The 14,629-nt window shown below is 34.0% G+C and overlaps 1 protein-coding gene across 1 annotated transcript in view; it reads right to left on the reverse strand.

Moving 5' to 3' along the window:
* Nucleotides 1–14,193, reverse strand: part of SMAD4 (SMAD family member 4) — a 37,101-nt gene extending 22,908 nt beyond the window's left edge. The window contains exons 1-7 of the mRNA XM_065889263.1: nucleotides 13,817–14,193; nucleotides 12,782–12,956; nucleotides 12,325–12,354; nucleotides 7,423–7,635; nucleotides 4,312–4,431; nucleotides 4,101–4,217; nucleotides 2,609–2,662 (exon numbers count right to left, since the gene is read on the reverse strand). Of these exons, the coding sequence (XP_065745335.1) occupies nucleotides 2,609–2,662; nucleotides 4,101–4,217; nucleotides 4,312–4,431; nucleotides 7,423–7,635; nucleotides 12,325–12,354; nucleotides 12,782–12,956; nucleotides 13,817–14,065 (958 nt within the window). The 5' untranslated portion in view covers nucleotides 14,066–14,193. The remainder of the gene's footprint in view (nucleotides 1–2,608; nucleotides 2,663–4,100; nucleotides 4,218–4,311; nucleotides 4,432–7,422; nucleotides 7,636–12,324; nucleotides 12,355–12,781; nucleotides 12,957–13,816) is intronic.
* Between the last annotated feature and the right edge of the window lie 436 nt (nucleotides 14,194–14,629).

Genomic DNA, 14,629 nt, shown 5'->3' on the forward strand with positions numbered 1-14,629 from the left:
GCTAAGGAATCTGGACTTTATCCTATAGGCTAAGCAATAAGTAGGGAAGTCAGTGCAAGTTCTTCAACAGAGAAATAACATAACTAGATTCTAATTTTAAAAGAAATACTGAGTAGCAGTAGAGATTAAATGGTAGGGAGGAGGGCACTATGACTGGAAGCTGTCCCATTAGGAAGACCAGTCAGCATATTCTCTTACCAGTGCAAGAGGAGAAATGAAGAACAGCTGTGAGGTAGAACTCTTCTGGGGCCCATCCGTATTCACAGGCAGAGAGTTCACAGCCAGCTGGGCTCCAACAAGCTGACTCCATTAATGGTACAGGCGCAGAGCTGACCCCTCCCGCAACCACGTGGACAAAGACCTTTCAGTATCATCCTCGCCATTAAGTCACTTCCCGTTCTACTCAAAAACAGAGGCTTTAATGCCAGTGCAGGGTCCTACAGATGCATATCCTCAAAACTAGTGAATGCTATTCCCTAACCACCAGGAGCTGTTAGGCCTCAACATGAGTTCTACCATGAGAATGAACTACATCCATCAAGAGGCCAAAGCAACTGCTGAATCCAAAACGGAGTCCAAATAACTAGCTAAATGCCACCATTCCCAACCCCACTCCACTATTCATCCACGGTAGATCTTTCTTCAGAGCCCTGATTATCCCTACTCCTGTGGACCACCTTCTGCCAAGCCATATGAACACTGAGAACCACACCCCCCAATTTGCCAGGGGTCACTACTGATTGTCAATGATGCTGCCTTGAAGCCAGCAAAATTCTCATTCTTAAGACTCCAGATTTCCCCCTTTTATCACAATATGCTTATTAACATGAATTAAGATTCTGATACAATGATTTCATTTATATAATTTCAAAAAGCAGTAAAACCAAACTACTGGATTGTTTAGGGATGCATTCATCGTTTTCAAAGAGCAAAAAAATTAAATCCATAAAAAGCAGGATAGTGGTTATCTCTGCAGGAGGAGATGAAAAGTTTTTGACTGAGACAAAATGCATGGGGAGGGAAAATTTCTGAGGGTGCTGCAAAGTTTTAATTTTCAGTCTGGGTGTTGGTTACACATGTGTTGGCTTTAATGTTATTCATCAGACTGTATGTATACTGGTTTTATGTACGTTCTATTTATTACATTTCTTAATAAAAATGTTTATAGAAAGGCAAGACCCCTTGACCCACAAAAAATGTTTAAAACCACAAAAATATGCAAATGACGTACAGAAAATCCACCTAAGAGGATAATTTAACTAGTAATATGTATGATTAAAAAATATGTTAAAAAATGTAAACATGTAACTAGTAAATATGTATTGTTAAAAAATATTTCTGTCCCACCAGCAGCATTTTTCTCCTTATCAAAACAAATATTTGCCTCCTAAATCAGTAAAAGTTAATTGAAGTATCACATCTACTGCTGGTGAGCATGATAAAACTGGTTCTCATACTCTGATGTGATCACTAAAGCAATGTGGCCTTTTGATCCAGAAATTCTTCAAATTCCCGAAACTGAAATATGAGAAGAATTATAAGCATAAAGATCTTACCCTCAATGTTATTTTTCTTTAACAGCTAGAAGAAAAGTTAGAACCAACATAAATAATAAATAGCAGAACACTGTTTAAGAAAATTATTTATCTATTTGAGGAACTATAAGTTACTCTTTAAATTGACCATTATGGTTACTGTAGTTATATTTTTAAAAAATCTTCAATGGAAATATATACTGAAATATTTATGTATCAAATGATTATATAGTATTTCCATCAAAATAATAGGTAAGGATATGAAAAGTAGGTGAGGGTATAAATGAAACAAGATTGGCCATTAGTTGATAATAGCTGAAACTGAGGAATGAGTACAATTTTCTGTACTTGTATTTGGTATATGTTGAAATTCTCCATAATAAAATTTTTGTAAAACTAGGGGGAAAATTAAGGTGATGAACTGAAATTATATAGCTGCATCTTTCTAAGCTAAGAAAAACAGATAGGATAGGACGGAGGGAAGAAAAGCAAATCAAAATCCACTGTTTATGTTAAGAAGCCTTCAATATTTTCTTTTATTTCCAAACTTTCTCTTTTATTACTTCTATAGTTTACTTAGCTATTTCATCTACTCTTTTGAACATAATTTAGTGCAAATAGTTTCTAAATTGCAGTTAACCAGAGATTCCTGAATCTACCTTCTAAGACAGATACGGTGTATTATTTTTCTGTTCAGCATCTACTTCAGATTCTTCCTGGCTTTTTAAGCTACAGTTTTACAGCTATTCTATTTTGAAACCTAGTTTCTTCTACTGCATATTTATGTATTACATGCATCTTAAAACTGGTATTTTGGTACTTTATATTTTAGCCAAAAATGCAGTTCTTGTCTTTTCTTTCAGAGACAGTTAAAAAAAATCAAATATGGACAGTTTATGTGTGCTTATATTGGTTACTCATAAACTGTTGATTAACTAATGCCATAATGAGTATTGTACTTATCTGAAAAGTTAAGTTACTCTGGAGTTATATTAAAATCTCTCTGTGTGTATGTGTTTCAATTGCCATAAAGAAAAGCTAAATGTAAGGAATTAATTTTGAAATACACTTACCAGGATGGTTAGAAATGGGAGGCTGGAATGCAAGCTCATTGTGAACTGGCGGCCCTAAAGAAAAGACAATAAAAATCCCATTTTCATTTATTAAAAGTTTTCCAATGCTGAAACTTTTAATAAACCTTAAATATAACTATCATACCTTAGGAACTGTTTAGATCAAGCTTATGCAATGTCTAAGAATGTAAAAGCTTAGTTTACTTTATAATTATAATAAGCAAATACTCTTGAATTACTTTTGTAGCCATTTAATAGCCAACATTTTAGAGCTGTATACCAACTGTTAAACAATTTACGATAGTTGTACATGCAAAATTTAATGTAATTATAAATTATCCATGTAATACAGTACAATTCATAATGTAATATATAATAATAATTCAAATTGTGAGGTCCATTTTAAAACAAGTGTTTATCGTTTATTAAATTAAGAATATTTACAAAATGGCACAGTAGCTAACATAACTGAGAGATTATTATGTGTTAAGACATTGTGCTAAACACCTCACATGAATTATTACATTTACTTCTTACAACATCCCTGAGACAGATACTACTATTACTACCCTTAAGTCTTAGGGAGGTTAAATAATTTGCCAGTGGTCACACAACCAGTTAAGGGTCCAAACTCAGCACCCGTAACAACCAACTATGCTGGCCCAGGCAGCCATTAAAAACTACATTCTCTTAAGACATGGAAAAATAGTAACATAACAGTAAAAAAGCAGGGTACAACAACATAGTCACAGTCTGATGTCCTCCTCCCCCCAAATTTATATATATACCCGACTATATGACTGGAAGGAAAAATGTGACAAAGTATTAGAAGTAGATATCTCTGGGTAGTAGGATTCTGGATAACTTTTATTTTCTTATTTACTCCTCTGTGTATTTTCGAAGTTTTCTTTGGTATTATTAATCTTATAATGGAGGAAAAGGGATTTAATATATATGAAAGATTTATACTCTTGATTTTACTAGGCCAAATGAACAATGTTCCTGTTCTGCCTGAAACTACAAGCTATGGTTATCAGTAGGGTATCCCTCCCAATCAAGCCTGCACAGAGTAGAGGAATGACAGATTCAACATCTGAGTGTCTATGGTATGCTGAACTCTGTGGTGAGAGAAACCTTGAGATCTTGACACTCAAGGAGTTTCAATACACTTAGGGTGGATATACAGATACACATGAGATCTAACAACATACACAAAACAAACAAACAAATGAATGGCAATCAATGTGGTGTTAATGAAATATCAGCAACAAAGAAATAAAAGTATTCTGTAAATATCAATCCTCTAAAACAAAGGTATGATAACATTAACTATGAAAAATAAAACTGTTTACCAAAAATACTGAAAAGCACTAATCATTTAATGAAACCAAATTGTAAGATGACTAAAAGATGTAAAAACATTTTTAAAAAAATAGAAAGAAAACAAAGTTCTCAAAAAGAAAAGGCCCTTACAACAAAAACAAGAGCTTACAGTAATGTCCGGGATGGGGCGGCATAGGCGGGTGGTGCTGAAGATGGCCGTTTTGATGGTGAGGCAAATTAGGTGTGTATGGTGCAGTTCTACTTCCAGTCCAGGTGGTAGTGCTGTCTAAAAATTAAGGCCCACATGGATTAATTTGCTTTTATAAACTCTGCCTATTTTTTCTCAACTACTTAGAAGATTTTAAAAAGCATATACATACTATGATGGTAAGTAGCTGGCTGACCAGTAAATCCATTCTGCTGCTGTCCTGGCTGAGGCCCTGAAGCTATCTGCAACAATCCTTCACTATGGCTGCCTGCCAGTATACTGGCAGGCTGACCTAGAGGAACAAGAAGACATTAATATGGTACATTTATAGAGGCAATCCTATGGTTTTATACAGTAAATGAAGGATCAATTATATCTGATGGTCACAATTACAAAGATGAGCAAAAAGTAGAATTCATCCATGGCCTATATAATAAAAAAACCCTAGAGTCATCTATAAAGGCAAACCTTAACTTGAAGAAGTTCAAAATTATTCTACCTTTAAGTAATATCTAGCTAATTTTATTGGCCCATTTCTTCACAAATATTCTTCAAATGCCAGCAAAACCCCACTATAGGTCTAGCCTATCATAATAACTTCTTCAGAAGCACATCAGCTCACTCCCAGCCACTCCATCTAGCTCTGGACCTTTCTGACTAGGACTCCAAAAGTCCAGGCTCAAGAAAATGTTGAAAACTGGAAAGTTCATTATTATCAGCACGGGTACTAGTAATGGCAGAATGCTAGAGGGTGATCAAAGAAAAGGAGAGCAGGCAAATATTTTAAATGGAATGTGATGGGTAAGGTGAGAAGGTTAAAAAAAAAAAAAAGGTAAGCTCCACTGTCCAATCAACACAGCATCTGCTAGTTAAAACAAAACAAAACAAAAAATCAGTCTATTTTGAAATTTTTTCATGTGCTTTTAAAAATCAAGAATTGCCTCTAAGAACACTATCATACTCCTGGATTCACAAGAAATTAGTTGCTCTCTCTGTATGTAATATACCAGGAGAACTATTCTATTCAAAACCATTCTAAGAAATTGCTTACATTTTTAAGGCTTTATTTTTTGTACAGAAAAAGCTTAATTTCTTCAAGCAAGAATTAATTAAGTCAACTGTGCATCTCACTTGGAAAGCAATGAAATTCCATAATTGTTATTTGTTACTGTCATTACCTCAATCTTTTCTCATCTATGTGGGAGTATAATCAGATAGAAGAGAGTAAATGACACCATTGCTCGAATATGCAATGAACAGCTCAAAGTATGAAGAAAAAGGAACATCTTTCTCCTCTCTACAACTCTTCCTTAAGGCTAAGATTATAAAATTAAAAGCTAAAGAGACTACTTCAATACTCCCTATTTTTTTTTAAGAGGATGTTTTCAGCTACCTCCCATCCTATTCATCCCCCTCAAATTTTTTCATCTTTAAAGGTTAATTAAATTTTTACTCTTGCTTTTTAACGACTGTACATGGTGCATACTTTTAGCTATCTTACAAAAACTGTCACTATGCAGAAGAAATTAAATTATTTTAATTTACTACAGATATTTAGAAAGAAACCCTGAAGATATTCAGGTACCAAATGAACATAAAGCCCACTGCAGTTATCTGTACTGAGTATTTCCATTACACAATTCCAAGTACATAAAATGAAATTAAACAACTAAATCAGCTCACGTAGTCTTCCAATTCCCCTATTTTAGTCCAATTTCTTTTCTTTCTTCTAATTTTATAAATACACTTTTTGAGATCTAAGGAAACATTCTGCAACAAATTCTAAAACTTATGGTAATCATTACTCATTGCGAAAATATATCCAAAAAACACCAAGACAAAATTATCCACATTTCATTCATATCACTTTATTTGAATAGGACTCAGCCCCAGGGAACGTAACAGTTAAAATGAAGTCACTTTAGCAAGCATCAACAAAGGCATGCAAATTCAACCTCCAGGTAGTATCAACAGAGGTTAAGTGGCACTAATCTATGCTCAAGTGGCTGTAAAGTACCTTCTTTTATTCTCCTTCCCTACCCACTCTGTTTGTCAACTATATTCCCAAATTAGTGAATAAAGAGTAGACAGATAACAGAAGCACCAAGTGGTTAAAGGTTCAGGTTCTCAAGTTTGTGTTTAACCTATATGGCCCACTTGGAATATGCTGTCTATAGTGAGACTGTCATCTTATGTAGCAAATCCAAAAGATATTGTGTGAAGAGGTAAAATGAATTAAAGAGGGGGAAATTTGGTATACTTTATTTGAAATTCAATTGTAGAAATCAGTCCTCCATTTATTCCAAAGATCAACTTTCTATGCTGAATCTGATCTGATATTAAACAGAATAATGCTTCCTTTGATATCAACTAACAAGTATCAGTCCAGATCTATCAACAATTCACTGCTGATGTGGGCTTAGATACAATCTCCTTAGCAAGCAGGTACAAATAACACAATACAAATGCGAAGATCCTGTTCTGTGATTAATTTAAAAACAAAAAAAGGCCACTCAACTTGCCAAGTTGAAAACTGTCCAACCTTTGGTGGCTATGAAAATAAGGTCATTATTTCCTTGACCAGGCCCCAAGAAAATCTGAACCTAATAGCACTCTGCCTCCATGACATGGCAGAGAAGGTGAGTACCTCTTTAATGGGAAGAATCTTTTGAAAATAGACTTGTTAGAAAAAAAATAAAATAAAGTTAGATACACAGAATTTAGCTTTATTTCAAAGTTGACTAAAATACTTAACATCTATCTTGAGGGTTATATGTTTGTTACTAACAAATTTGTCAAGATTCCTTTTTCTAAGTTTGCACAACTGGAGACTGAGATGACTATTATAAAGTAATATTCTGCCAGATAAAGCAAAATAAAAATACCGATTAGAGGAAAGCTTGCAATTCCATTAACAAAGATTTTTATAAACCTCTTGGTTCAAAACTACTTGTTGGTAACTTAAATATTTCTCTAAAGTAGATCTGAAAGCTTAAGAGACTTCTTACTTCTGCGTGTAATAAAGTACAAATTACACCATTAATTTAAATCATTACTTAAATTCCAAGTGACTGTACATCAACATAAGAACATTTAAATAAATTACAAACACCATTTTTTTCCAGGACAACTCAAAAACCTATTTAATGCTTGTTTACCTATGAAAGATACCAGAGTACTTTTAATTTTCACTTACTTGGAGGTTTCCTCCAAGTGGCTACCTATAAATATATAATGGTTAGGAAAATTCATCTTGCTGACTACATCTGACTCTACAACTCACTTGTGGAAGCCACAGGAATGTTGGGAAAGTTGGTGGTGCTGGTAGCGTTAGACTCAGATGGGGCTAAGAGAGCTGGGGTGCTGTAGGTCTCCGTCGATGCACGATTACTTGGTGGATGCTGGATGGTTTGAATTGAATGCCCTTCAGTGGATAATGATGGCTGTCCCTCAAAGTCATGAACATATTCATCCTTCACCAACATACTAGGTGGAGCTATACAGAAAAGCAAACATATTTTAAAATCTTATAAGCTTCTATTCCCAGAAAAAAAAATCTTATAACTAATATAACAACACCTTAAATCAACTATAGTGTATATCAGTCTAACTCAGAATTTTCCAGTACTATTTTTAAAGCATACTATCCTATCAGCAAAAGCTATTTATTTAGAGGTAGTGGCATCAGCTCAATCTGACTGACTCCTTGAAATCTGAAGGTAGACCATATTCCAACAACCTCCAGCAATGGTCCTAAAGAGGTATTTTTAGTTTCTTGATTAATAATCTAAAAGTAATCAAAACCTTAAATACATAGAATAAAGTAGACAAAAAATCAAGTGGCTGGGGAAAATATTTACCTAGTTAAGACGACCAAATTGAGATCAAGTAATTACTTTTTTAAATCTTTTTGCTAATTTCACGGTGTAAAAATATGAGTGGGATCTGACAGCTATCCAATTCCAGATCTAGAATTACTGTTTAGTAACATATTCTTTGAAAGTGAAGTATACTGAATGTCCCCTAAAAGATCAGAATGAGCAGAAAAATCCCAAACGGTAAGTCAAACTGAAATTTCCTTCTAGAAACCCAATCCAAATAATGATGTTTGATGAATATGTAGTGTGAAAAAACTCGATAAACAACATCTTTCACCTACGTGGTTACACCTTAATAAGCAAAGCTAGGCTCTAGCTGATACAACACCTTTTCTTGAACAAACCAGGGAATAATTAGTTGGCTCTGTTGTGAGGAAAAAAAGGAAAATTGAAGCTGCATTTATAATAATCAATGGTTCTCTTGACCAGAACCTCCCCATTTCTTTTTAGGCTATAGTTTTGGGGTTTGCTTTTTATCTTTAGCAAACAACGCTTTACTGCATCTGAACTAACACTACCCTAGAATTTTATAATCCGTTGAACTCTAACACTAGGTTCTTTTCTTAGAGCAGTTAACAGTCCACAAAAAGACATTCTCTTTTCCATTGAGAATCAGCATATAATGCTCCTTATCTTTCTCTATGTTAATCTTTGAAAAAATCCATTACACATAAATACTAACTAGTTACACAGCTCCTTTTTTATTAAACTGAGAATATTTCAAAGAGGTAATAATAATCTATTGTTCAGACTTCCACATACAATCTCTTAAAGGGTTTTTTCATGCATCAAAAGTAATGAAGATGCTGATATTTTTAAGACCCATAAATTCCACTACAAAGAGTTTCTCTTTAGAAAATTCTATGGAAACAAAGAGATAACCAAAAGGAGCTTAACATATCATTATATGTCAGTAAAAAAAGTGGATCTAACCACTCACCACTAATGTTGGCCAAATTATAAAAATGCAAAGAAAAATTCATTTGAGACATAAAGCGGGTATGACTGTATTTATTCAATTTCTTAAAAATTATACTCTTCAAAAAAAAATATATACTCTTCAACAAAGTCCTATGATTTTCTGCACATAGATCCTGACATCTCTAGGGATTCTTGGAAATTTTAGGGTTCTTTGCTGTTTATAGCAACTGGGATCTTTTGACCAAGATAACAGTATTGCTAGTACATAAGGAGAAAGTTACTGATTTGAGGATATAGCTGGTCAACTTGATACTCATTATTTCTGCTTTTCAGTTGATGTTTTGGCTTAATGGGCAATCATAACAACTGAATTCTGGGCATTCCCTGGTGGTCCAGTGGTTAGGACTCGGTGCTTTCACTGCTGTGGCCCGGGTTCAATCAATCCCTGGTCGGGAACTAAGATCCCACAAGCCACATGACGCAGCACACCCCTCAAAAAAAAAAAAAAGAAAGATTTGAAAATAACAACTGAATCCTGCTTTTAAACAGTTATGCTTCATAACTTTTTCTTGCCTAATATGTTGGTTAAACCTTCCCAAGTGTAAGTTTGGGACTTCTACCAGTCTACAGGTCTCTTTAATCAAATAACTTAAAACATAAGTTTCTTAGGTAAAACTGGCTATCAACAAGGATAGATGTCTGCAATATACTTTTGCCAAGAGAAAAAAGGTAGGTTATAAAACACCACTGTACACTATGATCATACTCATGTTTAAAAAATCATATAAGTGAAAAAGCAAGGTCCAGTACAGTGCACAAATACGCTTTTTGTGTAAGAAAGAAGGGAAATAATACATGTATTTTTGCACAAAGAAACCCTGGAAGGAAACACCAGAAACTAAAAAAAGTGATTACCTGAGGTAGGGGGGAATGGGGACAGGGGTGGGAGCACTTCTTTTCACTGTATACCTTTTTATAGTATTTTGATTTATGGACCATGTACTGCCTATTCAAAAAAATAAGATTGAAAAAAACATATAGTATATATTTTTAAAGTCCAGGAAACAGACACCAAACTATTAAGTATTTCTCTTTATGGACTAGCATTCAACAAATTAATTCACTGAAAAAGTATTTATTGAGCACCTATGTTCCAGGTACTGTTCTAGCACTTGGGATACAACAGTAAACAAAAGAAAGATCACTGCCCTCACAGAGCTTACAGTCTTTTATGATATTTTTCTATTGTTTAAATATCTACACACATTACTCCAGCCCCTCCTAGCTGTCTAATCTTGGGCAAGTTCCTTGACCCCTCCAGGCACCAGTCTCTACATCTGATAAAATGTAAATAATGCCATCTACCATGTAGGAGTATTATGAGAATGATGACACAATATTTGTAAATTATTTTGACACAAAATAAATACTTAGAAAGTGTTAACTATTATGATTTAACCATACCCTTAGAGCAGACATACGTGTATACAGAGATTGTAAAATGTTCTGTGAGGAGTAAAGGACACATAGCAGACAGAAAAGCTGAAGACACTGAGCTCATCCTAGGTCTCTGTTCTTTATTACCACCAGCAAGCAGGTCACAGCTTGTCTGATGGTACTGTCACTGTCTTATTTACCTTTTCTTTCCTCCACTAGACTATGAGCTCCCTCAAGGGGAAAAAACATACCTTATTTATCTTATCATCCCTGGAACCTAACACAGTACCAGGCAATACATGCTCATTAAATATTTGTTAAAATCAACACACAAGTCAATGTGGTCATGGAAAGTTTCACGAGAGATGAGACAGGCTGGAAATGATTACCACCAAGATCCCAACTCAAAAGTGAAGGAATTATCCCATTTGCTTAACTTTTAACTACCTTGGCCTTATATTATTTCTTTGTCCAAATCTAAAAGGCCCTGTGAGAAACACCTGTTGTTTTCTGAGGAAAGAAGTCACTGAAGCCAGCTTTACATAGCCACCACCAGGGGGATCCCTAAGGCTGAATATAGGGCTAGAGCAACTAAAAGGGGCTATCAACCCATATAAGCCCATCAATAACAGGTACTGCTAACAGCAGTATTTTAGGACAGGAAGCAGTGTAATGAGTCTTCAGAATCAGATCTCCTCACAACCACACCCCTAGGAAGATTCTGATATAGTTATCACTACAGCTGCCCAACCCCTAACACCCACTGAGCTAAAAGCTTTCATTCTCCAAAAACACAGGTGAAGAATGGTGAAAATCTGAAGGGTGTTTACTTTCAAAAAGAGGTGATATGATATCAACGTCTGTGTGGTGAAGAGACTGGGTTTTACCCAATCAATCTTAAAGCTACCCTTCTCAGACCACCACAACAGCTTCCCTTATCAGCCCACTGTTCTCAGAAACCAACTAACCCTTAACAAGTATGAAAAGGCACTGGAGTCTTCCTTTATTATTACTGACATGGAAGAGAAGTGGAGAATAAAAACAAGTAGACTTCCATGCTCTTCCTAAATTTTAATGTCAGATATTTCTGACCCATCTCTTAAGATTCTGCAACAATAGAGGTGCTGAGCCACTAATTTGCCTTCAAAACAATGGCACACCTTACTAAGATGACAGTGGCTCTTTTATTAGAATTTCTCTGCAAATTAATTAGTTCTTACAGAAATTTCAGTTCACTAACATGTTCCAAGAAACAGAGCTAAAGTTTTAACAGACCTCTGTTCTCAAATATTACACACAAAAAACACCTCCCATATGTTACATTTCCCCGCCTCAAAACACTCTTTCCTTTTAAATATAGGATTAGAACATCTGTGATTGGCAGATACTTTAAAGTAGCCTTGTTTTATTTACTCAAAATGTAACAAGACTGAAAAAAATTAATATAGTACACAGTTTTAAGTCCTTCATAAAATTACCATTCATAAAAATAAGCTGGGCTGAAATGAAGAAAAATGACAATTTTGGTGTTTTTAAACTATATTACACATGATTCTAAATTATCAGAGGTTATTTATACCCATTTAAATTAAAATAAATATTTGAGGATTTTCAAAAAAATAAAAAAATAAACTGGCTCTGTGAGATTTTCTTCCAAAATAGCCAGTTTTTACCAATTCAAAAACTATTCTTCTTTTGTATGTTTTATGTTCCCCTATCATATTTTTTAGACTACTTTCGGTCATAAACAGCAGTTCAAAGCCAAAGAGCCAACAGCCTATTTAAATCCAGTTTTAAATGCTGATGAATGCCCCCCCCAAATCTACATTTCCAAAGCAGTAAGTTTTTTTCTTGTCAATGTTACCAGCACCCACACAAACTAGTTCTGGGTCAATAAAGAATAAAGGGGATGGGGTAAAAGAGAAAGTTACAAGAAACGAATTACCTACCATTACTCTGCAGTGTTAATCCTGAGAGATCTTAAATTTTTAAAGGAGAAAAGAAAATAAAACATTAATCATTAGCATGAAAATAATTTCCATTATATTTAAAATAACATAACGTAAATTTAAGCCAGGGATTCAAAAATTCCATGAACAATTTCAATTCAAGAATAGTAGTATAAATGCTATCTAACAATGCATAAATGCTTTCCATCTTATTTTTCAAAAACAATGTTCTAAGTGGGCAAAATATCAACTATGCATACTTAGTTTTAGCAGTCAAAATACAAGTTTGTTCTGAATTCAAATTTAAGTATTTGTATTTCATTAAAAATGTCTGATTCTTTAACCTTAGTTGAAGTCCTGGGCTATCTCCAAATCTGTAATTTAACTTAGAAAAATTAAAACACTATTGAGATCTTTTCCCTTTGTGCTTCTAAGCATAACAGCAAAGTCTACTTACCAATTCCAGGTGATACAACTCGTTCATAGTGATATGGATTCACACAGACACTATCACATTTTAAATCAAATGCATACTGACAATATTTAACATGTTTTAATTCGTTTTTGTGAAGATCAGGCCACCTCCAGAGACGGGCATAGATCACATGAGGAAATCCTTTCCGACCAGCCACCTAAGAAAAATAAATGAACATTTATTGAGCATCAGTTATACAGCACATGTTATACAAGGCACTTTATATGTTCTCATTTAATCCTTACAGTCCTACAGAGTCAGTATTATAATCCCCATTTCTTAAATGAGAAAAACTAAAGCTCAAAATAACTTACTTGGCCATGGTCACAAAGCAATAAACGTAGGTATGATTTCAAGGCTTATGCTCAGGTTTTAAAAATGCAAAAAAAAGTACGAGTTTGAAGAACCATGCCTAAAATCTAGAAATAAAAATTTTAAATCTAACAATATAAGCTTTCTATATGTTTCTTTAAAACTATTAAATACAGGAGATGTATTATGTAGTTCTATATGAAAAATCTGATCAGTGAAAATAAAAGGTAAAGAAAATTTGTAAACGTAAGTTTTTAACCCCGCAAGTGTTAAAAGTATGCTTGAATTCTTGGATTGCTTTTCATATGAAAAGTACCAAACATACAATATCAGATTTCTAAATTATAAAAGAACTGAGTGTAACTCAGTTTTTAAAATGTGCATATAATACCAAAAAAAAAAGATACAAGGATGAATACCAAGTTACTAAAGATGTGGCTTTTCTTCTGATTTTTATTTTCCAAATTTTCTACACAGAACTTTTTTTTTAGTCAAAACATTTAAAAACTTTTAAGCTATATCTCTGTTGTATGAAAGATACATTCTTCCATATATTCCCATAATATGTACTGGTACAGGATGTACTATGATATCTAAAGAGACGGAGCAAGCATTAGATTTCCCATAGTAACTTAAGAGGAAAAAAGAATTTGTAAAAATCTGCCACTACCGAAGATACAAAAAAGCCTCTAGAACAAGACTAACCTGAAGCCTTCCATCCAATGTTCTCTGTATGGTAACACATTTGCTAGGGTGAGCTCCATTTGTAGTTATAGCTGTTATTAAAGAATCCAATTCATCTTTTTTCTCCTTCAGTTTCTTTACCAAACTTTCAATTGCTCTTTTTGCAAATGTTTCACTCTCTCCACCTTGTCTATGGCACATCAAACTATGTACAATGCTCAGACAGGCATCATTACTTGTTGGTGTATTCGTAATAGACATATTGTCCATTTGTTAGTTATTTCTTTTAAATCAAATATGTTTCCAATTTCCGGAGCAATTTTGATCTTTTGGAGGCAGTGAAAAACAACGGCTAACGTTGCAATGAAAATTATTAGACATGTGGTATTCAGGATAACCTAAAAAAAAAAAAAGAGAAAGACAGATATTAGAACACATTTCACAAACTAGATTCAATTTCTCGGGAAAAGATGGAATTGCTCCAGTTAAGTCAAAGACTGAATGGACGTAATTAAAATGTGGTGCTTAGCATTTTAAATGACTTAATTAAAATGTTGCTGTTTTTGACATTCCCAAAATGTTAAAGTTAGGCCTTTTCATTATTATAGAAGTATGTTCAATCAAGTCCTGTCGACTGTACTACACCCTAAAGTAAAATCTTAACACAACTTCTTAAAAAGATTACTTATGAAGACCAGCACTTTAAAATATTCTTGATCAACAACTAGCTAAACCTAAGTCTATCACTGCACATGAAAAATTCACCATCATCTGGTACCAAATACTGTTTATCAGTTAACAACACACAACTTTGTTATAAGAGACCACTGACAA

Source organism: Phocoena phocoena, chromosome 13 (genome assembly GCF_963924675.1).
Source record: "Phocoena phocoena chromosome 13, mPhoPho1.1, whole genome shotgun sequence".
Taxonomy (NCBI): Eukaryota; Metazoa; Chordata; class Mammalia; order Artiodactyla; family Phocoenidae; genus Phocoena; species Phocoena phocoena.